Source organism: Oryctolagus cuniculus, chromosome 9 (assembly GCF_964237555.1).
Source record: "Oryctolagus cuniculus chromosome 9, mOryCun1.1, whole genome shotgun sequence".
Taxonomy (NCBI): Eukaryota; Metazoa; Chordata; class Mammalia; order Lagomorpha; family Leporidae; genus Oryctolagus; species Oryctolagus cuniculus.
This window is the reverse complement of record NC_091440.1, coordinates 72,172,849-72,199,001: the sequence shown is the minus strand read 5'-3', so window position 1 is coordinate 72,199,001 and position 26,153 is coordinate 72,172,849. Positions and strand designations below refer to the sequence as shown.

Sequence of the window (26,153 nt, the reverse complement as noted above, 5' to 3'; positions counted from 1 at the left end):
TTCCCATAGATGCTCTTGACAGTGAACATCCAAAATCTCAGTCTCTCTTTCTCTCTGTATTACCCCCCTGCCACACACACACACACACACACACACACAAATTCATTTGTATCTTATTACCTTGTATTGGTGGTAGACTGGACAGTACTAGAGGATTAAAAAGGTACATAGTAAGATGCCATGTGACTTGCTAAATTTGCTATTTTATTTCAAAATGGTTACAATTACTCAATTTATACACTGGTTGACCATTTAAAAATTCTTATGTAAATCAGTTATTTGGTACAGAATATGCCATAGTCCTTAAAAATGATGTTTTATATCATTGTAGTAAACTTTAGTCCTGTCAAAAATATAATGGTTCAGTATTTAAGTATAATTTCTTTTTTTAAAAGATTTATTTGTTTATTTGAAAGAGTTACACAGAGAGAGGTCTTCCATCTTCTGATTCACTCCCCAGTTGGCTGCAACAGCCAGAGCTGTGCCAATCTGAAGACAGGAACCAGGAACTTCTGGTCTCCCACGCAGGTGCAGGGGCCGAAGGACTTGGGCCATTTTCTATTGCTTTCTCAGGCCATAGCAGAGAGCTGGATTGGAATTGGAGCAGCTGGGTCTCAAACCAGTGCCCATATGGGATGCCAGCACTTCATGCCAGGGCATTAAACCACTGCACCACAGTGCCAACCCCTAAGTATAATTTCTTACTACTGAACCTGAAGCAATGTGTAAAAATCTTTGTGATGGAATTTATTTGAAATTCAACTTTAGTACACTTATTTCACCTAAAGCCCTGCTTCCTAAGTCACTGGCCAGGGTGATTTAATCTCTCTACAACTTAATTTCCTCATTATCATCAGGGTGATTCTGCTTCCCTTCAGAGAGCATCTAGTCTAGTAGTTGGAGGCCTGTGTCAGGGTTCCTGCCACTATCATGTTATTTTTAGCTTTGGAGTACCAGCCTTACCAGGTGGGAGAGGATGAGGGACACATCCAGGCTCCATTAACTCCTCCCCTTTCTGATGAAGATTTGTCTACTCCCTGTCCATTCTTTCCTCCCACTTCCTCTTGCAAAAAAATCATTCCTTTAATCATTACTTAATGGCCCTGTTAAAATTGACAATTTAATTCCTTCGAACTCTACATTTTCTGAAATTAATACTGCCATTCTTGCTTTTTCAAAGTTAGTGTAACATGAAATATCTTCCTCCATTCATTTATTTTTATTCCACTCATGTATTTTTACTTAAAGTAGGTTTCTTGTAGACAGTAATTGGTTGGACATTGTTTTCTTACCAATTCTGTCTGACCCAGTCCTTTAATTGGTGTCCTTTAATTGATCATTCATATTTAAAGTGACTATTAATTAAATTATAGTAATAGATAACATTTTATACTTCTCTGAGTTCACTGTGTAGCAGCATTTTGATATATTAATGAAAATCAAGCCTTCTCACCATCCAAGTCACTGGTCAGGGTGATTTAATCTCTCTACAACTTAATTTCCTCATCATTTAGTAAAACACACTTTGCATTTGTCAACTTCATAAAATCATCTTGAATATGCATAAGTTCCCAAATCTTGCTTTTAGACAATCTTCCCACTTCACCAAATATTATACAGTAAAAAGCAATAGATGACAATGATATAAATGGATATATGTTTTCATTTTTAAATACACAAATATCTTCATCAAAGTAATATGCTCCATTTCCATGATGCCCTGGGAAATCATGGATCCCTATCAAGATGACAAACAGTGCAGTATGCTGTATCATCCTCCCAAAACTAAGAAGGGATGTGGATGTATGGATTCCAATAAGAAGAAGACTTCGGGGGCTGGCACTGTGGCACAGTAGGTTAATCCTCTGCCTGCAGCACTGGCATCCTATATGGGTGCTGGTTCTAGTCCTGGCTGCTGCTCTTCCATCCAGCTCTCTGCTATGGCCTGGGAAGGCAATGAAGGATGGCCCAAGTCCTTGGGCCCCTGCACCCACATGGGAGACCCAGAGGAAGCTCCTGGCTCCTGGCTTTGGATCAGCACAGCTCTGGCCATTGTGGCCATTTGGAGAGTGGATGGAAGACCTTTCTCTCTGTCTCTCCCTCTCACAATCTGTAACTCTACCTCTCAGATAAATAAATAACACCCTTAAAGAAGATTTGGAGAAACCAGAGCAGTGAAAACTGTCCTTTAATACCAAGGAACACTGAAGAGAAGGGCTGGAAGGGGCAGTAAGGAGTAAGTCAGAGGAATGCACTCCAGTTCTGTTTTGGCTCTTCTCCTGAGTTGGCTGGGAACACTCACTGCCTTTCTCAATAGAAGCCAGCAACAATTCCTCACATGTACTTTGGGTAGAATAAAGGTAGCACTAGACTACCTGTTATCGCTTTCTCTGCCTCTTACATATATTTCTTTTATTTTTAAAATATCAAGAGGTGCCAAGGTGGCAGAATAGCAACAAGGTGGTCTGATTTATATGGGCAAAATTAATATTAAAAAAAGTGGAGAAAGTACACTCTCAGAGTAAAGCTGCAGGGGAAACTGCAGTGGGACATCCAGGGAAAGCAGTAAAAAGGGGCCAAATCTGTGCAGAAGCTGCAGACTCACAGCTGGGTGGCACACAATGATGGAAGATCCAGCAGCTTGGATCCAGGAAGGGGGGCACCTGCCCACCCACCCTGGAAAACCACATGAGATCAGACTGCAGGGCCCACACCACTGTTGAGACAGCAAGAGGGAAAGCTTGATGAACTGTGCCTTTTAGAGTTCAGCTGGGATCTCTCAGAACAGCAGGGCAAACACTCACCCAGAGCAGAGGAAGAAAGGAGAAAAGGCAGAATGCCCCCCCTTCTCCCTCCTGCAACAGTGGCCTGCAGCCAATGTTGTGAGGGCTGTTGCCTTTTTTGGACTTAGGCACACAGAGGCCACCCCACATTGTATGTATGCACCCATCAATTCTTGGGGTTGCCGTCTTCCCAGATGGTGGGGGCACATACAGCAGTGCAGGAACAACCAATGGAGGTGGTCTCCAGCACACCAGCTGCACCCACTGGGCAATGAGAGGGGAGGGGGAGCCATTCATACAGAAGAGTACCATGGCCTGCAAGACTCTCCTAAGCACCCAGCACAACCAGGAAGTGAGCAGGGCTGTGGCTGATGGGTATCATGCACACCTGTGACCCAGAGATCTTAGCAGAGAGAAAAACCCATGTACCCCACTGGCATTGAATCCATTACGGAAGTTTTCTGTAATCATTTCACTAAATAGACCTTCTATTCCTTTTTCTGTTTCCACTCCTTCAACATCCCTAAGACCCGTATGTTGGGTCACTTGATGGCATCCCATAGATCTCCAATGCTGTTTTTAAGTTTTCTAATTTCTTCCTCTGGTTTGTCATTTGAGCCCATCCCACATGGGTGCTGGTTAGAGCCCCAGCTGCTCCACTTCTGATCCAGCTCTCTGTTATTGCCTGGGAAAGCAGTGGAAGATAGCCCAAGTCCTTGGGCCCCCGCACCCATGTGGAAGCTCCTGGTTCTTTGCTTTGTATCGGCACAGCTCCAGCTGTCACAGCCAATTGAGGAGTGAACCAGTGGATGGAAGACCTTTCTCTCTCTCTCTGCTTCTCCTTCTCTCTGTGTGTAACTCTTTCAAATAAATAGATTCAGAAAAAAAAAAAGAAATAAAGAAAATCTCCCAGTAGAAGGACAAAAGAAACCCAAAGTAAACAATAGGAATATTCATGGAAAAATGCCAGGACCAAGTAGTTACCTTGAATATAAATGGCCTCAAAACTTCAGTTAAAAGATACAAACTGATGGAATGGATTAACAAATAAGACCCATCTATGTACTGCTTATAAAAAATACACCTCACCAACAAAGATACATGCAGACTGAAAGTGAAAGGATGGAAAAAGATATTCCATCCTAATGGGAAAAAAAGGTCAGGTGTAGCCCTCTTAATATCAGACAAAATAGTAACAGGGAACTTCAACACTTTGCTTTCATCAATGGATAGATCAACAAGACAGAAAATCAACAAAGAAACAGCAGAGCTATTCAACACTATGGAACAAAATGATAACTACACAACTGATATGACCTAACTAAGAAGTACACAACTTTTCACCCCACAATTGCAGAATACACCTTCTTCTTAGCAGTGCACAGAACTTGCTCCAGGATAGACCATATACTAGGCCATAAAGCAAGTCTCAGTAAATTCAAAAAAATTAAACACATACAATTACAATGATATGAAGCTCAAAACCAACAACTCAAGAATCTCAAGAACATATGCAAACAAATGGAAACTAAACAATATGCTCCTAAATGAACAGTGGATTATAAAGAAATCAAAAGAGAAATTTAGTCCCACTAAACAAGAGAACACAGATGACATTTCAACCTATTCCAAGACTTTATGCCACCACCCTCAAATGCCAGGCCTCAATGATCAGGTATTATTTTTTTGTCTTTTGTCATTTAAACTAAAACCAAAAATACATGGTTATTCCCTAATAGCAACCTTAGAAGAATTTGCTACTTTGAATCAATTTTTTGTATCAAATAGAGAAAAAATTGGTTTCATTGAAGAGAAGAAAATTTCAGTCATTATTTCAATCTCTAAAGAAATGCAAGTTGTTATTAAGTGTGTAAGACATATAATGCAAGCTACCAAAAACTGAAATCTTAAGTCTTCAAAAGGAATTCTAATGAATGATACTATAACGAATGATTTATATAGATATCTAAAAACCCACATGAACAATTTATAAAATATTAACAAACTAAAAAAGACAAGTTCTTTTTTTTCTAATTTGAGAGGCAGAGAAAGAGAGTTTGCAATCACTGGTTGGCTCCTAAAAAGCCTGCCATGCCTGGGGTAGGCCAGTTCAAAATCAGGAGGCAGAAATTCAATCCAAGTCTCCCATGTAGGCAGCAGAGACCCAACTACCTCTGATATTACCACTATCTCCCATGATCTGCATTTACAGGAAGCTGGAGTTGTCTAAACTTTTGGAATGAGGTTAAAAGCCAAGCATCTTTTTCTGTTTTATAATATTACATTATGTTTCTGTACTATTTCAAGAGCCACTTTATTTTATTTCTTTCAGGCAAAAAGAAAGCATCTATAATAATAAATGTCATTACTTTCATGTAACGTATGAAAACTTTTCTCAGAATATCATCTTCAAATAGGTAATTGTGTGTTTAAGGGTACACTCATCGACATTTAGAATATCCCAGCGCCTACTGTTGCTGTACATGTGTCCTTGCATATGAGTGGAGGATGGGTCTAACTCTGGACATTAGTCACCCAGGGAATAGGCTGAACAATTACAAGACTTTGATTAATACTACTAATGCTTTAATGGCCCATTTTATATCCTGAACACTGGGGAAAATATGTTCTCTTCTGTAAAGACTGGTTCTTATGATTCACTTAGCAAAGAGAGCAAAAAGCATGGAAGATCACTTTGCTCACAGGAAGAAATGGGTGGCTGTATAATGCCAGTTGCATATATTACTGAACTGTTACAGAGGAGAGGAAATTACCCAGTCAGAATAGATATGTCTCTGTAGTCTTGTATCCTCATTCTAATAGCCACAGAGTTTATCTTAGTCTGAATGGAGCTCTAAGTTATTAATTGTTTTAATGATTTCATTGATTTCTGTTAATCTAGGTAATGTGCCTTACTAAACTCGGTAGTTTATTTTGCTTTTCAATTAACCTTTTACTTTTGTTATATCATTTTTTATTAAAAACAAAGGTTTTATCTGCATTTTAATGCTGTCTATCTTAGCATATTATGAATTATATTTAACTATGTGTACAGCATTTTTCCTGAATACTTCAGGGTGATGGCAAACCATAATGGCTCAGTATTTTTATTAGTACTTATTACTGATAGAATTTTTTTCAAAATCATTTGAATAAATCATATAATTATTTATAATAAAAACATTTTAAATGTTGTAAAGGATACAAGTAAGGAAGAAATGTAATGTTTTAACTTACACCTTAATCCCCAAATGGGGAATGAGGCTATTATTTTGATTCAATTATAACTTGTTATAATTTCATTTGATTAATAGATACAAAAATATTCTATAAACACCTTAAGAAATAAAACTGTTTAAAGTAGAAAATCACAAAAGAAACCATACTGTATCTGCACTGTTACTATATTAGTATTTCACTAGTAACAGATTATTTAATATTCAGATACATTCTGCATAAATAAAGTCTTTATTTACTTTAAAATATAAAAAAAAGAGAGAAATTTAAAAATTTCTGGAAATGAATGAAGATAACAATACCTCATATCAAAACTTGTGGGATACAGCAAGAGCAGTGTTAGGAGGGAAATTTATAACAATTAATGCCTACATCAAGAAATTGGAAAGTCACCAAATAAATGAGCTGTCAGTGCATCCCACAGATCTAGAAAGAACATAACAAACCAAACCTACCTCACACCTTACACAAAAATCCACTCAAAATGGATGAAAGTCCTAAATCTACAACTCTATACCATCAAATTATTGGGGAAACCCTGAAAGATATTGGCATAGGCAAAGACTTCTTGGAAAAGACCCCAGAAGCACAGGCAATCAATGCCAATATTGACAAATGGATTACATCAAATTGAGAAACTTTTGCACTACAAAAGAAACACTCAGCGAAGTGAAGCAACCAACAGAATGGGAGAAATTATTTGCAAACTATTCAACTGATAAGGGATTAATATCCAGAATCTATAAAGAGCTCTAGAAACTCCACAAAAAGAAACAACCCAGTTAATAAAAGGGCAAAGCACTTGAAGGGGCATTTTTCAATAAAGGAATTCCAAATGGCCAACAGACACATGAAAAAATGCTCAGGATCACTAGCCATCAGGGAAATGCAAATCTAAACCACAGTAAAGTTTCACCTCACCCCAGTTAGAATGGTTTTCATACAGAAATCAACAAACAACAAATGCTGGCAAGAGCTAGACAGTGAGAGAGATAGAGACAGAGAGAAAGGTCTTCCTTCCGTTGGTTCACCCCCAAATGGCTGCTATGGCCAGCGCTCTGTGCTGATCCGAAGCCAGCAGCCAGGTGCTTCCTCCTGGTCTCCTGTGTGGGTGCAGGACCCAAGCACTTGGGCCATCCTCCACTGCATTCCCGGACCACAGCAGAGAGCTGGACTGGAAGAGGAGCAACTGGGACAGAATCCAGCACCCCAACTGGGACTAGAACCTGGGGTACCAGTGCTGCAGGTGGAGGATTAGCCTAGTGAGCCATGGCACCAGCCAGTAGCTCAATTTTTAAATGGACAAAATATTTAAACAGATGCTATACCAATAAACATTCACAACTGAGTGAAGGCTAAAAAGTTAAATAATAAGGGGTCAGCACTGTTGCATAGTGAATAAAGTCACTGCCTGCAATGGCAGCATCTCATATGGTCACCAGTTCAAGTCCTGGATGCTCCACTTCCTATTCAACTCTTTGCCATGGCCTGGGAAAGCAGTAGAAGATGGCCCAATCCTTAGGCCCCTGTACCCACGTGAAAGTCTCAGAAGAAGCTCCAGTCTCCTGGCTTCAGATCAGCCCAGCTACCGCCATTGTGGCCATTTGGTGGTAAACCAGTGGATGTAAGGCCTCTCTGTCACTCTGTCTCTCTGCCTCTGCCTCTGCTTCTCTGTAACTCTTCAAATAAATAAATAAATAAATCTGTTTTTTAAAAAGTTAAATAACAAGCAGGATTTAACATAGCAGTTAGGACACTTGGATGATCATATGCCTTGGAGTACCTATTTCTAATCCTGGTAACACCTTCAACTCCAACTTCCTGCTAATGTATACCTTGGAAGGCAACAGGTGGTACCTCAAGTAGTTGGGTTCCTGCCACCTTCATGGGGGACCTGGATTAAGTTCCCAGCTCCTGGCTTCAGCCTGGTTTAGCCTTGATTGTTGCAGGCATTTGGGACAGGGACCAGTGGACGGGAGATCGACTGATCTATCTGTCCATATATATATTGCTATCTTTATCTCCATTGCTCTTTCTTTTTTGACAGAGTTAGACAGAGAGAGAGACAGAGAGAAAGGTCTTTTCTGTTGGGTCACCCCCAAAATGGCCACTATGGCTGGTGCGCTGTACCTATATGAAGCCAGGAGCCAGGCGCTTCCTCCTGGTTTCCCATGTGGGTGCAGAGCCCAAGCACTTGGGCCATCTTCCACTGCCCTCCCGGGCCACAGCAGAGAGCTGGACTGGAAGAGGAGCAACTGGTACAGAATCCGGCGACCCAACCAGGACTAGAACTCAGGGTGCCTGCACCACAGGTGGAGGATTAACCAAGTGAGCCGCAGTGCTGGCCCTCCATTTCTATCTTTATCTCTTTCCAAACAAATGAAAAAAATTTCTTAAAAAGTTAAATAAATCTGTTCCCCACTCCAACATGTTAAGAACTTGGAGTCATCACTTCCAATCCTTGCAACAAGAAAAAGATGATCAAACCAAAATATAAACAACTCTTCCAGTCACCAGAGAAGAGAAATCAAGAAGGATACACCACCACCCCCAAAACTAGAGAGATGGGTAACTACTGAGAATCACAGTGTATCCAGTAGCATAAGGAACTGGAGCCATTAATTGACAGGAACACCGAAACGGTAATTGATACACTGCTGATGGCTGAGTGTGGATTACCTTGAGAGTTCAAAACTTGAGTGGCTCCAGTCTTCTAGAACCTCCCGTACTTTTATGAGTTTTACCTCTAGGGACCCCACCAGATTCTCATGGTGAAGGCTGAAAAAAATTCCCCCAGCCTTTTGAGGAAAGAGAAGGTAAAAAAAAAAACATTTCAAAATATGCCCTAGTTAAGGGGTGGGGAGAGTGGATGGGTGCTGTAATAATTCTGAAATAATGGCCACAGCATATTTCATATTCTATTTGCTACAAGAAAGGTCTGTCCTAAAGAGAAACTGCATCCTTAGACAACCTAGAAGAAAGGCAATGTGATGACCTAAGCCACCTCTAGCCTTCTTGCCACATAGTAAAAACACTAAGAAACAAATCTCCAGGTCTTAACCCAGCAACTCAGGAGTGGGAGATGGGATGGTTGCAGGTGGGAGGGAGGTTATGGGGGGAAAAAGCCAGTGTAATCCAAAAGCTGTACTTTGAAAATTTATATTTATTAAATAAAAGTTAAAAGAAACTGAGATTTAATCATAAGAATATACCATACTAATATTTTACCATCAGCTCAACAGGACTCCTGTGGATTACAATTGAGTGTTAAGACACAGAATCTGTTTAAGAAGTTTCTAAGGAAATCCATCTATAAAAATGGGTGGTCAAAATCAAGCACACTAGAGGATATTGAAGTATCAACAGCTAATGCCACAGCAAGCATTAGATATGGCCTAATTCTTAGCCAAAACCTTGGCCTTTGATTAGTAATGGTTTCTTAACATCACACTTCAAACTACTGCGACCAAAGCAAAAAAATAAACTAGGCTTCATCAAAACTAAAAACTTTTGTGCTTCAAAAATATCAAAAGAGTGAAGACACCCCACAGACTTCCAGTTTCCATACATAAAGAACTTGAAAGCCATCTTACCTTCACAAGAAGGAAAAAAAGCTGAACTGAAAATCAAAAACTTTCCCTCACGTGTAAAGAACTGACATCACAGGCCAAACCTCCATCCTGAAAACTGGAGAAGCAGGGAATACAGAGACAACAGACCAGCTTATTTGAAGCAGAAGTCTTTGGAGCCTCATAGGAACATTTTTAATGCAACCTTGGTGAGTTGCTGTGAAACTATTCTAGCTTAAGAACTAAAATTTGTGGAGTACCCAGTCTAATGGATGCTTCCATACCTTCACAGTTTCCTAGGTTTTACCTCTGAGTCTTACTAGGTTCTCATGGCAGTCATAGGACAAAAATACTCTCTTACTTGCCAGGGAGTGGGGAAAAGAAAACAGTTTTTAAAAAGCCAGAACATTCTCCATAACAAAGGCCTAACCAGCAAAGCAAGACTAAATTTTCCTTAGATTTATCCACTTTAGAAGAGGGGCTATATCCAACTCCAGCCCTCTTTAACCTTCCTGTCTCTAACCATTTTTTTTTTCACCTAAAAAGAGGAAATAATAGTACTTGTGATAGTCACACCCCAGGCACTGTACCTATGTTTTCAACTAAGAGCTTTATAGTTGTAGAACTAATATTTAGATGTTTCATTCATTTTGGTTATTTTTCTGTATGGTGTGAGGAAGATGACCAACTTCACTCATTTGCAAATGGATATCCAGTTGTCCCAGCACCAATTGTAGAAGAGTCTATTCTATCCCACTGAACAATGTTGACACCCTTGTGGAAAATCAGTTGACCTTAGATGTATGGCTTATTTTTGCATTCTCAATTATATTACATTGATCTACATGCTTATCCTTATTCCAGTAGTACATATTTTTTTAAAGATTTATTTTATGTATTTGAAAGACAGAGTTACAGAGAAAGGTAGAGACAGAGAGAGATATTCTAACCCCTGGTTCACTCTCCAAATGGCCACAACAGCCATAGCTGAGCCAATTTGAAGCCAGGAGCCCCTTCCAGATCTTCCACATGGATGCAGGGGCCAAAGCACATAGACCATCCTCCACTGCTTTTCCAGGCACATTAACAGGCAGCTGGAATGGATGTGAAGAAGCCACGATTCAAACCAGAGCCCATCTGGGATGCCAGCACTATAGGCTGGGGCTTTAACCTGCTGCACCACAGTGCCGGCCCTAGTACATAATTTTTACAACAGTAGATTTTTAGTAAGATTTGAAATCAGGAAGCATGAATACTGCAACTTTATTCAAGACTATATTTGTTGTTCAGGGGCCCTTGCATTTTCATATGAATTTTAATATCAGCAAATAAATTTCTGAAAAAAAAGGAAGCTGGGATTTTAATAGTAAATGAATAGACCAATTCTGGAATACTGTCATCTCAACAGTATTGACTTCCACACAATGAATAGGTTGTATAGCCATTTATTTGGGTCATATTTCATTTCTTTCAAGAGTGTTTAAGAGTCTTACATTTCTGTTTTGAATTTTTATTCCTAAGTATTTTGGATTTTTTTAAACTTTTATTTAATGAATATAAATTTCCAAAGTACAGCTTATGGATTACAATGGCTTCCCCCCATAATGTCCCTCCCACCTGCAACCCTCCCCTTTCCCACTCCCTCTCCCCTTCCATTCACATCATGATTCATTTTCGATTCTCTTTATATACAGAAGATCAGTTTAGCATACATTAAGTAAAGATTTCAACAGTTTGCTCCCACACAGAAACATAAAGTGAAAAATACTGTTTGAGTACTAGTTATAGCATTAAATCTCAATGTACAGCACACTAAGGACAAAGATCCTACATGAGGAGTAAGTGCACAGTGACTCCTGTTGTTGACTTAACAAATTGACACTCTTGTTTATGGCACCCTAGGCTCTTGTCATGAGCTGCCAAGGCTTTGGAAGCCCCTTGAGTTCACCGACTCTGATCATATTTAGACAAGGCCATGGTCAAAGTGGAAGTTCTCTCCTCCCTTCAGAGAAAGGTACCTCCTTCTTTGATGACCCATTCTTTCCACTGGGATCTCACTCGCAGAGATCTTTCATTTAGGTTTTTTTTTTCTTTTTTCCCAGAGTGTCTTGGCTTTCCATGCCTGAAATACTCTCATGGGCATTTCAGGTGGATCCGCATGCCTTAAGGGCTGATTCTGAGGCCAGAGTGCTGTTTAGGACATCTGCCATTCTATGGGTCTGCTGTGTATCTCACTTCCCATGTTGGATCATTCTCTCCCTTTTTTATTCTATCAGCTAGTATTTGCAGACACTATTCTTGTTTATGTAATCCCTTTGGTTCTTAGTCCTATCATTACGATCAATTGTGAAAAGAAATCGATCACTGGGACTAGTGAGATGGCATTGGTACATGCAAATGCCATTATAAATGAAATTGTTTTCATAATTTCATTTTCAGATTTCTCACTGCTGGTATATAGAAATGCAGCTGAATTTTGTATATTGATATTGTATCTTTCATGAACTCTTTTCTTAGCCCTGATACATCTTCATTTTGTGTGTGTATGTGTGTGTGAATTCCTTAGCTCTTTCTACATCTAAGGTCATTCATCTACAAATGGAGACACTTTTACTTTTCCCTTTCCAGTACAGATGCATTTTCTTTCTTTCTTACTTCATTAGCCAGACTAGAACTTCCAGTACAATGTTGAATAAAAGAGGCAAGATCAGACATTCTTGTTTAATTTCTTATCTTAGTGGGAAATCTTTCAGACATTCACTATTAAGTTTAATGTTCACTATTGGTTATTCTTAGATAGCATTTAGCAGCCTAAAGAAGTTCCTTAATAGTTGAGTATTTTTACCATGAAAGGGTACTGGATTTTGTCAAATGACTTTTCTGCATCTATTGAACTGATCGGATGTTTTTTTTCTCCTTTACTTTATTAATATGGTATGCTATATTTGAATTTTTTGTATACTGAACAACCCTTGCATTTTTTAGATAAATCCCACTTGTCCTGGATGTATAATCCTTTTATATGTGGCTAGATTAGGTGTGCTAGCGGTTTTCAATGACTTTGGGAGCTGCATTCACAAGAGATATTATTCTAAACTTATAGTTTTCTGGTAATGTCTTTGGTTTAGGTATCAGGGTAATACTAAATCATCAAATAAATCAGGGTTTCCTCTTTTATTTTATGGAAGAGTTTGTGAAGGGAAAGAATTCTCTCAGATTTCTTTATCATGGAATGTCTAAATTTCTTCTTCAAATTTTTTCATTTATTTGAAAGGCAGAGAGAGAGAGAGAGAGAGAGAGAGAGAGAGAGATCCCCATCCACTGGTTCACTCCCCAGATGGCCACAACAGCCAGGGCTGGGCCAGGAGCCAGGAGCTTCAGGAGCCTCATCCAGGTCTCTCACATAGATGCAGGGGCCCAAGAACTTGGGCCAGCTTCTACTGCTTTCACTTTTCCAGGTGCATTAGCAGAGAACTGAATCAGAAGTGGAGCAGCTGGGACTCAAACTGGCACCCAAATGGGATGTCAGCATTGCAGTCAGCAATTAACCTGTTTCGCCACAATGCTGACCCATGTTCTTCAAATTTGAAGGATATTTTTGCTAGATATTGGATTCTTGGTTGTTCTCTTTGAAGACATCATTCCTCTGCCTTTTGTTCTTCATTATTTCTTATGAGAAGTAGCTGTTCATCTTATGGAGAATCCCTGTATAAGATGAATTGCTTCTTTTGCTGCTTTCAACACTTTTGTCTTTTAACAGTTTGATTGTGATGTGTCTTGGTGCAGCTCTCTTTGAGCTTACTTTACTTGAAGTTCATTGAGCTTCTGAGATACAGGGATTAGTGTCAGATTTTAGAAGTTTTCTGCCATTATTTTTTCATTCTTTTTTTTTTTTGAAGACTTATTTATTTGTTTGAAAGTCAGATTTACAAAGAGAGAGAAGAAGAGGGGAGGGAGAGGGAGAGGGAGAGAGAGAGAGAGAGAGAATATCTTCCATCCACTGGTTTATTCCACAAATGGGTGCAATGACCAGAACTGGACCAAGCCAAAGCCAGGAGCCAGAAGCTGCTTCTGGGTCTCTCATGTGGGTTCAGCGGCACAAGGACCTGAGCCATCCTCTGCTCAGGCTATTAGCAGGGAGCTGGATTGCAAGTGGAGCAACCAGGACTCAAACTGGTGCCTATATGGGATGCTGGCACTGCAGATGGTGGCTTAACCTGCTATACCACAGCTCCATCCCCTATTTCTTCATTTGTTTTGCCTCTTTCTCTCTTTCCTCTTCTCCTGGTACCACCATTATGTACATGTTGATGTGTTTGATGGTGTTCCACAAGTCTCTGAAGTTATGTTCCTTTGTTTGCTTTCTTTTATCTTTCTGTTCCTCAGCCTAAATATCAATTGACTTATTTTCAAGTAAGATAATTCTTTCTTCTGTCTACTCAAATATGATATGTATATATCAACAACATATTTTAAATGTGCTATAAGTGTATGCTATAAATATGTAAATTTTAATTTCAGGTAATGTGGGGATTTTTTATTAAAGAGCTAATCATTTATTTGAAAGGCAGTTACATAGAGAAATCTTCCAACTGCTAGTTCACTCCCCTAATGGGCACAATAGTCAGGGCTGGGCCAGGCCAAAGCCAGGAGCCTGGAAATCCATGTGAGTCCCCCGCCTGAGTGGTAGGGTCACAAATACTTGCACCATCTTCTATTACTTTCCCAAGACCTCCATTAGGGAAGCTGGATCAGAAATGGAGCAGCTGGGACTCAACAAATATTCATATGGGATGCCAACCTTACAGGTAGTGCCTTAAATGGTATACAACAACACTGACTACATTTTTGAACTGTACTTGTTTTATCTTGTTCTTTTTTTTTTTTTTTAATAATTTCTACCCTCTATCTCTGTCGCTCTCCCTCTTCGTGGAGGAACAACACAGGACCCTGCGCTGTTCTTTTGTCTGCTCAGCCCTCCCCGGGTTTGCTGCTGGTTCTTCCCGGGTTGGCTACCATCCCTTCCACCTCCGTGGAAGGGCGGTTCCCCCTAGCCACTTCCCCCACTTCCGCGGGGGAGCGGCACACCGCCGGCCGGCTCTCTCGGGGGCTGCACAGGTGTTCCTCTTAGATGTTCCTGGTGCATGTTGTCTCTCTCCTCCTTTATAGTCCTCTTCACCAATCCCAACTCTGCTACCCACACGCCGAGTACGCTGCTCTCCTCCAATCAGGAGCAGCTCCTGCAGCTTGTCAAGTTGGTGAGAGGCAGCTGGGTAGAAGCTGTTTCCTCCTCTCCCAGCGCCATATTGTGGGAGAGCAGATGCATAGAATAAGTCTTAATTCCAGTAACTTAGTCTAGTCCAAGTTGCTCCCAGTTGCTCCCCACAATCTCTTTCTTAATACTCAATGTATAGGGGCCAGTGCTATGGTGAAACAGGTTAAAGCCCTGGCCTGAAGTGCTGGCTGCTCCTCTTCTGATCCAGCTCTCTGCTATGGCCTGGGATAGCAGTGGAAGATGGCCCAAGTCTTTGGGCCCCTGCATCCACATGGGAGACCTGGAAGAAGCTCCTGGCTCCTGGCTTTGGATTGGCGCAGCTCTGGCCGTTGCAGCCATTTGGGGAGGGAACCAGTGGATGGAAGACCTCTCTCTGTGTCTCTACCTCTCTCTGTAACTCTGTCTTTCAAATAAATAAAATAAATCTTTTAAAAAAAGAAGTTGGCTCAAGTCCTTGGGCCCCTGCACTCATGTGGAAGACCTGGAAGAAGCTCCTGGCCCCTGGCTTCGGATTGGCACAGCCAATTGGGGAGTGAATCAGCAGATGGAAGACCTCTCTCTCTCTGCCTCTCCTTCTCTGTAACTCTGACTTTCAAATAAATATTTTTAAAAATATATGTATTTAGAAAACCTTGAAACTTGACACACACCTTATAACTTAAACAGTCATTCAAAATGTCCCATATACTTATATTTAAAATGTGAACCTGCCTCTGCATCTCTGTAACTCTGCCTTTCAAATAAATAAATCTTTTAAAAAAAACACTCACTATATGAAGAGACATTGTTCTCACACTATTCTTTTTTTTAAAAAGACTTATTTATTTATTTGAGAGGCAGAGTTACAGACAAAAAGAGGGAGAGGCAGTGATATATAGAGAGAGGTCTTCCATCCATTGGTTCACTCCCTAAATGGCCGCAACGAATGGAACTGGACTGATCCAAAAGCCAGGAGCCAAGAGCTTCTTCTAGGTCTCCCACACTCACACTATTCCTTAACACTTTAGATATCCTTTCTTTTTGTTCTTTGCACTCATTTAAAATAACTGATTAAAGTCTGTCTAAGGGCCAGCATTATGGCATAGTGGGTTAAGCTACTGCCTGAAACACCAGCATCCTATATGGATGCCAGTTCAACTCCCTGCCACTCTATTTCTTATCCAGTTCCCTGCTAATGTGTCTTGGAAAGCAGAAGATGATGGCCCAGGTGCCTGAGTCCCTGCCATCTATGTGGGAGGCTGGGATAAAGCTCCTGGTTTCAACCTGAAACAGCCCTGGCCATTGTGGCTATTCGGAGAGTGAACCAGCAAATGGAAAATAGTAAGTGTGTGTGTGTGTGTGTGTGTGTGTGTGTGTTCCTCTCTCTATAACACTGCCTTTCAAATAAATAAATCTTTTTTGAAACTTTTTTAAAAGTTAAAACAAATTTTAAAAGTCCTTGCCTTGGCAGTTGCAGGTTGTCATCTCAAATCTCATCAAGCGCATGCAGGGTACAAATCTGCTGGTGTTTGTCATTCCCCCAGTTCATTCACAGAACCTGCAATGAGATCAACAACAAAATATTCTGTCACCATCATCAAGGGCATAGTCTAAGGTTTTAAGCAAGTGTAACTCACTTCCAGCATCATACTCAAGAAGAAGGGCATATGGGTACTGGTTCATGTTCCGACTGCTCCACTTCTTTTTCAGCTCCCTGCTAATGGCCCAGGAAAAGCAGCAGATGACCCAAGTGTTTGGGCCCCTGCCACCTATATGGGAGACTCAGATGAAGCTCTTGGCTCCTGGCTTCAGGCTTCAGTCTGGCCCAGCGCTTGCTATTGTTGTCATCTAGGGAGTGAACCAGATGATGGAATCTCTCAATCTCTCTGTCTCTCCCTCTCCACAGTAACTCTGACTTTCAAAACAAATAAATAAATCTTTTTAAAACACAAAAGGACATTGACATTAGTATGTTGATGAGTGCCAACACTGCCAGCAAAGTGGCTACAGAGTTCTGTGAAACCACTATCAGCAGCTAAGTGACAGAGAATGGCCTTTTTTTCAAAGAACTTTTGCAGACTCCAATTCTTTAATGACTGTGGTTGCTGATGCAAACACTGTTGGACTTTGTGGTACTCTTAAAAACATCATGGCCTTAGGAACTGGGTTCTGTGACTACCTCTGCTGTGGTGACAACATTAAAGCTGCCATCATCCACATGTGCCTCATGGAAATATTTGCTTTTTCCAGGATCTCTGCTAGGGTCAGGAGTCCACAGTCACTGTCCTAGAGAGCTGCCAGGTGGCTAACCTGATTGTCACCTGCTACACAGGGTGGAACCACAGGTGACCAAGGCATTTGCCAGAACTAGGAAGACCACTGAAGAATTGGAGGAGATGCTGAATGGGTAGAAGTCTCAAGGACCTCAGACTTCTGAAGTGTATCACATCCTCAAACAGAAAGAACCAGCTGACAAGTTTCCATCTGCAGTATATCAGATCTGTGAAGGCAGACTCTTCCTAGAGATGTCGTCTCCAGAGCCATCAGAGTATATCTGAAGTTAGCCATGCAACACATTGGAGAATGTTTTATCTTTCTAATCAATCTTCTGTTTTCACATGGAACTATGTGACTTGGCAACAACATGTTTGCTTGAAGGTAATCCTAGTTTGGATAGTTATATATTTTTATAGTTTAACTTTTTAATTGTGAGAGACAATTCATTGGCTAAGATGTACTGGGCAGTAACTATATACACATGTAAACATGTAATTGTGTACTGTTTCTCATTCTGTGAGACCAAAATTTTATGTCCATTTTAAAAATTGCTTTTGAAACTTTCCTACTGTGATAGTTTATAAGATTATGACTGGGGCTGGCACTGTGGCAAAGAAGGTTAAACTGGGGCCAGCATGGTGGCAGAGAAGGCTAAGCCTCCATCTGCAATGCTGTCATCCCATATAAGCACTGACTCAAGTCACGGCTATTCCATTTCTGATCCAGCTCCTGATAATGTACCAGAGAATGCAGCAGAGGATGGCCAAGTCCTTGGGCCACTGCACACACATGGGAGACCTGGATGAAGCTCATGGCTCCTGGCGTCAGCCTGGCCCAGTCCCAGCTGCTATGGCCATATGGGGAGTGAACCAACAGATGAAAGATTTCTCTATCTCTCCCTCTCTCTCTGTAACTCTGCCTTTCAAATAAATATATAAATAAATAAAATATTTTAAAAAAACATTGGGAAGGAGGACCCTTCTCTTCATCTCTCTCTCTCTCTCTCTCTCTCACTGTAACTCCACCTACTATTTCAAAAGACAGCTGTTTCATGCAGTAGGGTCTAGGTGTATTCACAGCTGAGTGGGAATTGAGATAAAGGACTCTGAGATGTGAAGGTCTATTAAGTACTAGTGTAGGTTATTGGGTGTTGGGATATCTGAGAATTTTTCATTCTGTTCAAGATCTCTGTCCTGGCATGCATTCTGCCCCTTTCCCCCTCCCAGGACCTCCACAGAATATACATTCACATTTCTATCTAAACTTGAGAGCTGGAAGGAGCAATATAATGGCTCTGGGACAGAAGACAGGTGAAAGGCAGTAAGCAAAGGATGTAGTAGATGTCTGCTTTGTTTTTATTTTGACATGCAGCCTTCACTCTCACTTCTGGAAATGTATCTCTGTTGCCTTCTTTTTTGGCTGGCGCTGCGGCTCACTAGGCTAATCCTCCGCCTTGCGGCACCGGCACACCGGGTTCTAGTCCTGGTTGGGGCGCCGGATTCTGTCCCAGTTGCCCCTCTTCCAGGCCAGCTCTCTGCTGTGGCCAGGGAGTGCAGTGGAGGATGGCCCAAGTGCTTGGGCCCTGCACTCCATGGGAGACCAGGAGAAGCTCCTGGCTCCTGCCTTCGGATCAGCGTGGTGCGCCAGCCATGGCAGCCATTGGAGGGTGAACCAACGGCAAAGGAAGACCTTTCTCTCTGTCTCTCTCTCACTGTCCACTCTGCCTGTCATAAAAAAAGGCAAGTTTTACTAATAATGGATGATCAGATAAATTCACCAAAAATATATTGATAATTCATTTGATTATAAATGAAGAAAACACACTTGAGTTATAAAATACACATACCCATTTGAGAATTTGAAAAACACAGACAAAAGAAAAAGATATATTCCTTAATTATTGAAAAAAGGAATTATGTAATTTGAATTACTGGTTCAAATATGTTTCAAATTTGAATTACTATATTTAGTGAAGAATCCTTGTACTCATTCAATATTCCAATTGTCTTTTATAGTGATCATTTCCAAAACATGGTATGCACCACCCCATTTAATTTTTTCTTCAGTTTTTTCTTCATACTACTTGTTGAATTCCTTACTTAGTGGAGAGTTAATCTTGTGAGTATAAATTAAGCTGAAAATACATCTTCGTAAAAATCAAGAGTGGGAATAGGAGAGGGTGGAGAAAGCAGTGTGGGAGCATGGGTGGGAGGGAGGGTAGAGTGGGAAGTAGCACTATATTCCTGAATCTATATATATGAAATACATGAAATTTGTATATTTTAAAAAAATTTTAAAAAAACCAAGAAAATTCTGTCTTTATCAAGATATACTAAATAGACATTGCTAAGATCTTCCGTCTTCCCTAGCAGAGCAGGATAGCTATTTTAAAACAGAATGCCAAATGATAAAAGGAAAGAGTGAAGCTATAAATATGTCACATTTCAAATAGCTAAGGAGCATCCACAGTCAGATGCTTTTTAAGCCGGGAAGATTTATCTCAGAGGCATCCTAAGTAAGACTGTCCAAAAAGACCATCTTTTCTCTCTCTCTCTCTCTCTTTTTTTTTTTTTTTTTTTTTGGACAGGCAGAGTGGACAGTGAGAGAGAGAGACAAAGAGAAAGGTCTTCCTTTGCCATTGGTTCACCCTCAAATGGCTGCCGCGGCCGGCGCGCTGCGGCCGGTGCACCGCGCTGATCCGAAGGCAGGAGCCAGGTGCTTCTCCTGGTCTCCCATGGGGTGCAGGGCCCAAGCACTTGGGCCATCCTCCATTGCACTCCCTGGCCACAGCAGAGAGCTGGCCTGGAAGAGGGGCAACAGGGACAGAATCTGGCGCCCCGACCAGGACTAGAACCCGGTGTGCCAGTGCCGCAAGGCAGAGGATTAGCCTATTGAGCCGCAGCGCCGGCCAGAGACTATCTTTTCTCAAGATCTCATTGCTCAGAAAAGGTAGAGTTCAAGTTCAATTGCAAACATGTTTTGGTCTGAATTTACCAAGAATTTTTTTTTTTTACTTTTTTTTTCTATAGATTTATTTGTTTGAAAGAGTTACACAGAGAAAGGAGAGGCAGAGGGCGGGGAGGGAAAGGGAGAGGGAGAGAGAGGTCTTCCATCTGCTGGTTTGCAGAGCTGGGCCAATCTGAAGCCAAGACCCAGGAGCTTCCTCCGGGTCTCCCACGTGGGTCCAGGGGTCCAAGGACTTGGGCCATCTTCCACAGCCTTTCCAGACCATAGCAGAAAGCTGGATCGGAAGTGGAGCAGCCAGGACTGGAACCGGCGCCCACATGGGCTGCGGGCACTGCAGGCAGGGGCTTTACCCGCTGTGCCACAGCACCCGTCCCTTTCCATCTAAAGCATTCCTGAACTCTAATTTTTATTTCCTTAAAGGCAGAGCTACAAGGAGAGGATGACGGGTGACAGAGAAAGATCTTCTAAACGCTGTTCACTCCCCAGAGGCTGACACCAGGAGCCTGGAACTCGATCCGGGTCTCCCCCATGGATGGCAGGGCCACATGGTTGGGCCATCTGCCACCACCTTCCCAGGCCCACCAGCAGGGAGCTGGATCGGAAGTGGAGCAGCGGGGACCTGAACTGGTTGCCATGAGGGTTGCTGGCGTGTAGCAAGGCTGCCAGAGACCAGGGCATCACCGGCCCGCAGGCCCGGACACCTGGGACAGGGTAGGGGTGGGGCCAGCAGCAGGAGCTCACGGTGGTGCTGAGTGGACGGCCGGGGCTGCTGGACCTAGGCTGGCCAGCGGGCTCAGGTAGGCACAGAGCAGCTGGGGGCAGGGGGTGGGCAAGGTGCAGGGAGCCCAGCCTCTGTGGGGGGACCGTGGGAGGGCACTGCATTTTTAAAAGGAAGATTTACTTGGGGACAGGCTTAAGCCACAGCCCACATGGAGTCCCGAATGATGGCCTGGAATGCAGTGGAAGACCGCCCAAGTGCCAGGGCCCGCGCCCACCTGGGAGCCCCCATGGAGTTCCTGGCTTCAGCGCAGCCCAGCCCTGGGGGTTACAGTCCCCTGGGGAGTGAAGCCGCGTGCAGACGACCTCTCTCTTTCTCTGCCCAGATCACCTGCTGGCTCACCCCAGGTGCCCGCAGTGGCCTGGCAGGCACAGGGCAAGGCCAGAAGCTCCAGCCTGGTCTCCCACAGGGGGGCGGGGCCCGAGCACTGAGGCGCTTTAGCAAGGAGCTGAGATGTGGGGCCTGCATGCTGACCAGCTGCTGGGACGGTGTTTCCACAATTCTCCGCGGCAGGCAGGCCGGGCACGGGCGGGGCAGGGCTAGGGGTGACATCCCGCCCGGGGGCCTGGCCGTGGCTGGGGGCTCCGCTTTACTCAGCTGCCCTCCCGCCCATGCGACCGCCACGCAGCCACCTTGGAGTCAGAGCACAGCCCCCTGGGGGGAGACCAGGGCACAGCCCCCAGCACCCGCCGGGCTGCTCTGGCCGTCGGGGGGCGCCCCAGCTGTCGGGGGCCCTGTCTCTAACCCAGCCCGAGACACCCGGGGCACCAGGCGGGTCGCCCCAGCACGGGCACAGAGCCCAGGACAGGGGCCCGAGGGAAGCGACAGGGGTCTGGAAGTGTCTCGGAGGCGGAGGCGCAGGTCACAGCCAGAGGAGCCAGGCTGTGGGAGCCCGCGCCCCGCCCGCCCACCCGCGCAGGGCCCAGATGAAGTCCCCGGGAGGGCCCATGGCCCCCTTCCCCGGCACCAGGCCCTATGGGGCCCGGCAGCCACCACCTACCTGTCCGCCTGCTGCTGGGCGCCAGGCCCACGCCGCCGCCACTCGCTCCGCGCCGAGGACTCGGGTCAGACGCCGCGGCTGCCAAGCTCCTGAATTTACCAAGAATATTGATCCACTCGTTCATGTTTCATACAAACTTATGACATTTTAAATGTAATCCTTCCTCTCCACATATAGATTAAACGGCAAATTAGAAACGATTTTACCTGATCTTCACTAAGTAACACTCCCCACTGTCTGCTGATCCTTCTCATGAGATCCCCTCCATCACAATATTCCATGACAATAAACAGCCGACATTTTTCTGTAAGAAAAGGCATCATTTGGCGCTGGAGGGGTTCAGATATTTAACAACCATTTGCTTCCCAAGTTCCAAAAAGTTCCAAAAGGTGGAGAATGTAACAGAAAATAATACTGTATACAATAGATCACAACTCTGGCTGTGGAGTCAAAACAGACTGGGTTCTACGCCCACTTAACCACCGAATGTTTCTTAGCTCTGTAACTCTGGGCAAGTCACTTTCTTTGTGTCTCAGTACCTCATCTGTAAAATGCAAATAATTCAGAAACATCCTACTAGGATGGCTGGAAAGATCAAATGAGTTCTTCCATGTCAGATGCATAGAATATTGCCTACACATGAGAATGTGGTGAGAGCTATTATGATTAATACATTACTATAAGGATTAGAAATCTGCTGGAAAAGTAGCAGCTGTGAATCTCTCCCAGTACCCCAAGATTAAGAGCCCCTTCTTATGTTGGGGTATGAACATGTGTATTTATTCAAACATGTTGTTGAGTACAATAGCAACTGTTCTTTCTGGTGGACTTCTCCTAACCTACTCAGTAGATTCCTGGACGCTCTCCTATAGTGTTGCCCGCTCAAGGTCATCACTAGTGGCTTCTGGGCTCTCCATTTTTCTACACATTTCTGTTCCCACCAATCACACTGATGCTTACCGAGACCCTTGTGTTTTCCCCAAATCTTCTTATGCCACTTATGTTTGTCATTGTAACTATTATATAGACTGATATAGTAGGAATAGAAAAAGAAAGAGGATTATATCTGTAGAAGACCACATTGAATGTTTTGGAGGACTCAGAAAAATTGACTAAAGAAAAAAATTTCATTTACCTAAATGTTGGATGAGACAAGTAAAATATAGTTAGAAAAGCTCTAAGAGGATTGTGAATACAGATTATTCAGAAATTCTTATTCTACACTAAAGAAAGGAAACAAAATTCTAAATAAGAGGCAGAGCTTGCGGGTGGGAGGGACGTTTGTGGGGGGGAAGCCATTGTAATCCATAAGCTGTACTTTGGAAATTTATATTCATTAAATAAAAGTTTAAAAATAAATAAATAAAATAAAATAAAATACAAAAAAAATAAGAGGCAGAGCTTACATAAGAAAGAATATTCAGAACTCTAGTCCATGAACTCAATGCCTTGGTCCTGCATCAAAAGTTTGATAATATGTTGTGTTTTTATCTGTTAAATTTGTTTGCATGTATGGGGACAGGAGTTCTGGCATAGCAGATTAAGTCATTGCTTGTGACATGAGCATCTCATTGGGGTGCCCCGTTACATCCTGACTATTCTGCTTCCAAACAGCTTCCTGTAATACACCAGGGATGCAGCAGATAGTGGCACATGTACTTGAGATCTCTGCCATCCACCGGGGAGACCAGGGAGATTCAGATGTGGTCCTGGCTCTTGGCTTCAACCAGGGGCAGCTCTGTGTGTTATGGGCATTTGGGGAATGAACCAGTGGATAAAAGATCTCTCTGTGTCTGTCTCTGTGCATCTCTCTTTGTGTCACTCTTTCAAATATGTAAAAAAATTTTTAAAAATTTAAACACTCATATTATTCCTATGGGTGTCCCAGGCAGCTGCTTAATTGCTGTGCCAAATGCCTGCCCCCCTCATCTCCCTTCTTAAGGAGTAATCCATTTATTCAACAACACACTTTTATCAAGGACATGTGATCAGTAAGAAATGCTGTTAGGGATATGGAGCAAATAAGCTGTCCTCCTGCTCTGTCTAGTTGGGGAGTCATTCCACATTGTGTGACCAGTGCTGGATTGGATGTCTGTGGGCTTGAGGGTGTAGAGAGCAGAAAGTGACAGGGGGCCGGTGTTGTGGTTCAGTGGGTTAAGCTGCTGCCAGTGATGCATGCACTCATATGGGTGCTGGTTTGTTCTGGCTGCTCCATTTCCAACCTTTGCTCCACATTAATGTGCCTGGGAAAGCAATGGAAGATGGCCCAAGTGCTTGGGTACCTGCTACCCACATGGGAGACCCAGAAGATGCTCCTGGTTTGGGCCTGGCCCAACCCTGACCATTGTGGCAATTTGGGTAACAAAACAGCAGATGGAAGATCACTCTCTGTCTCCCCCTCTCTCTGTAACTCTGCCTTTCAAATAAATAGGTGAAAGAAAGAGAGAGAGGGGGAGAGAGAGAGAGAGGGAGGGAGGGAGGGAAGGAGGAAAGAAGGAAGGAAGGAAGGAAGGAAGGAAGGAAGGAAGGAAGGAAGGAAGGAAGGAAGGGTGAGTGATAAGTCTGACTGGAGATCTAAGAAGGCTCCTAAGAAGATGCTCCCCAATATATACCCTCACATCTGGAGATCAGTTATCCTCAGCACCATACTACTTGATTTTTGTTGTAACTCAGTCATTGAAAGAACTACGAAGGCAAGGAAGGGATGGCAACTTCAAAATGAGAGGGGAATCAGAATAAGGAAACTGAGGGGTCCACTTCATTTCCTTTCCACTAACCTCCATTGGACTCAGCCTTACACTACACTGGCTTTTGGTGAAAGAAACGGACAGGTTCAGGATTATCATGGTTGAACCATCTCAGACTATTCAGGCAAATGAGCATTAATTGGCTCTAATATAAGCATATCCTTTTTCCCCATTAATCAGTGTTATCAGTGTTAATTGCCTTTTTTGTTGTTTAATATTTATTTGAAAGAGTGACAGGGAAATAAAGAGTTTCTAGACTTATAAAGCTCATGGATCATAGACCTTGCAAAAACAATTAAGGGGCAATAATATTAGGGTTGTGGGGTTGGGGCTGTGGCATAGCAGGTAAAGCGGCTGCCTGCAGTGCTGCCATCCTATATGGGTGCCAGTTCAAGTCCATTTCCAATCCAGCTCTCTGCTGTGGCCTGGGAAAGCAGTAGAAGATGGCCCAAGTCCTTGGGTCCCTGCACCTGTGTGGGAGACCCAGAAGAATCTCCTGGCTCCTGGCTTCAGATCAGCACAGCAACAGCAGCCATTTGGGCAGTGAACTAGCAAATAGAAGACTTCTCTCCCTTTCTGCCTCTGCCTCTCTGTAACTCTGCCTTTCAAATAAATCTTTAAAAAATATATTAGGGCTGCAATCTTTATTAGCCAAGTCCCAACATACCTTAACTGTTGCTATAATTATCAACTCTAAAACACACTCTTGAAAAATCAAGTTTGTGTCTTACAGACGTTAGAATCTTCTTATCAATTGCTGTAGGGCCAGCAGTCTTAATGTTTTCACTGTGTGCATAATTTTTAAAAACTTCCTAAAAATTTTAAAAAAATATTTGAGAGACAAAGACAGACAAAGGAAGAAAGATTCCATCCCTTGGTTCACTCCTTAAATACCCACAGAAGTCAGGAGCTGGACACTCAGTCCAGATCTCCTGCATAGCCTTCTGCTCTCCAGGACAGGCACTGGCAAGAAGTTGGAGTAGGGAACTGGAGGTGGGTATTGAATCCAGGCGCTCTGATATCTGCTGTGGGTGCCTGAGCCAACATGTTAACTGCTAGGCCAAATGCTTGCTCCTGCATAATTTTTAGAATACATTAAAAAATACATTAGCCAATTTTATTCACTTACATTTTCTTGTTTCTATATGCACAATAGTAATATGAAACTATGTTTAAGTAAATCTAAAAAGAGGTCTGTCTATGCATATAAAAATCATAAATGAGGAGAAAGCACTGTGTCAGCATCTGTAAGAATTTTTTCTTTTGCATTAGCATGCAATGATGCCTATTTCAATCGTTTGATGAAATATCATCTACTATCACTATCATTCCACAAAATAAAGGCATTTTAATACCAAAAATCTGGGAAGTACATACTATCAGAATAAAGAATAAAAAACAAATCTCCTATTTTCTTCTTGATCATTATGCTCTACTCACAATGACATCAGGGAAGGTTCTATGAAGAATCTGAGATTCTACCCTACTAACTGGCTGCTTTCTACTTCACAAATGCTGGCAGAAGTCATGAGACTCCCAGG

At 42.6% G+C, this 26,153-nt stretch overlaps 1 protein-coding gene and 1 pseudogene across 4 annotated transcripts in view; one reads left to right on the top strand and one right to left on the bottom strand.

Moving 5' to 3' along the window:
* Nucleotides 1-25,973, top strand: part of LOC127487170 (uncharacterized) — a 399,814-nt gene extending 373,841 nt beyond the window's left edge. For 2 of the 4 annotated variants that reach the window (XM_070048935.1, XM_070048933.1), the window contains 2 exons: nt 17,176-17,501; nt 20,508-25,973. In XM_070048935.1, coding sequence (XP_069905036.1) covers nt 21,017-21,958 — 942 coding nt within the window. In that variant the 5' untranslated portion in view covers nt 17,176-17,501; nt 20,508-21,016 and the 3' untranslated portion in view covers nt 21,959-25,973. Of the gene's footprint in view, nt 1-16,553; nt 17,502-20,507 lie in introns of all 4 variants that reach the window. The other 2 variants (XM_070048934.1, XM_070048932.1) reach the window with 2 other exon arrangements.
* The window catches only part of LOC138843812 (serine/threonine-protein kinase Nek3-like), a 91,740-nt pseudogene that overhangs the window by 23,880 nt on the left and 41,707 nt on the right, over nt 1-26,153 (bottom strand).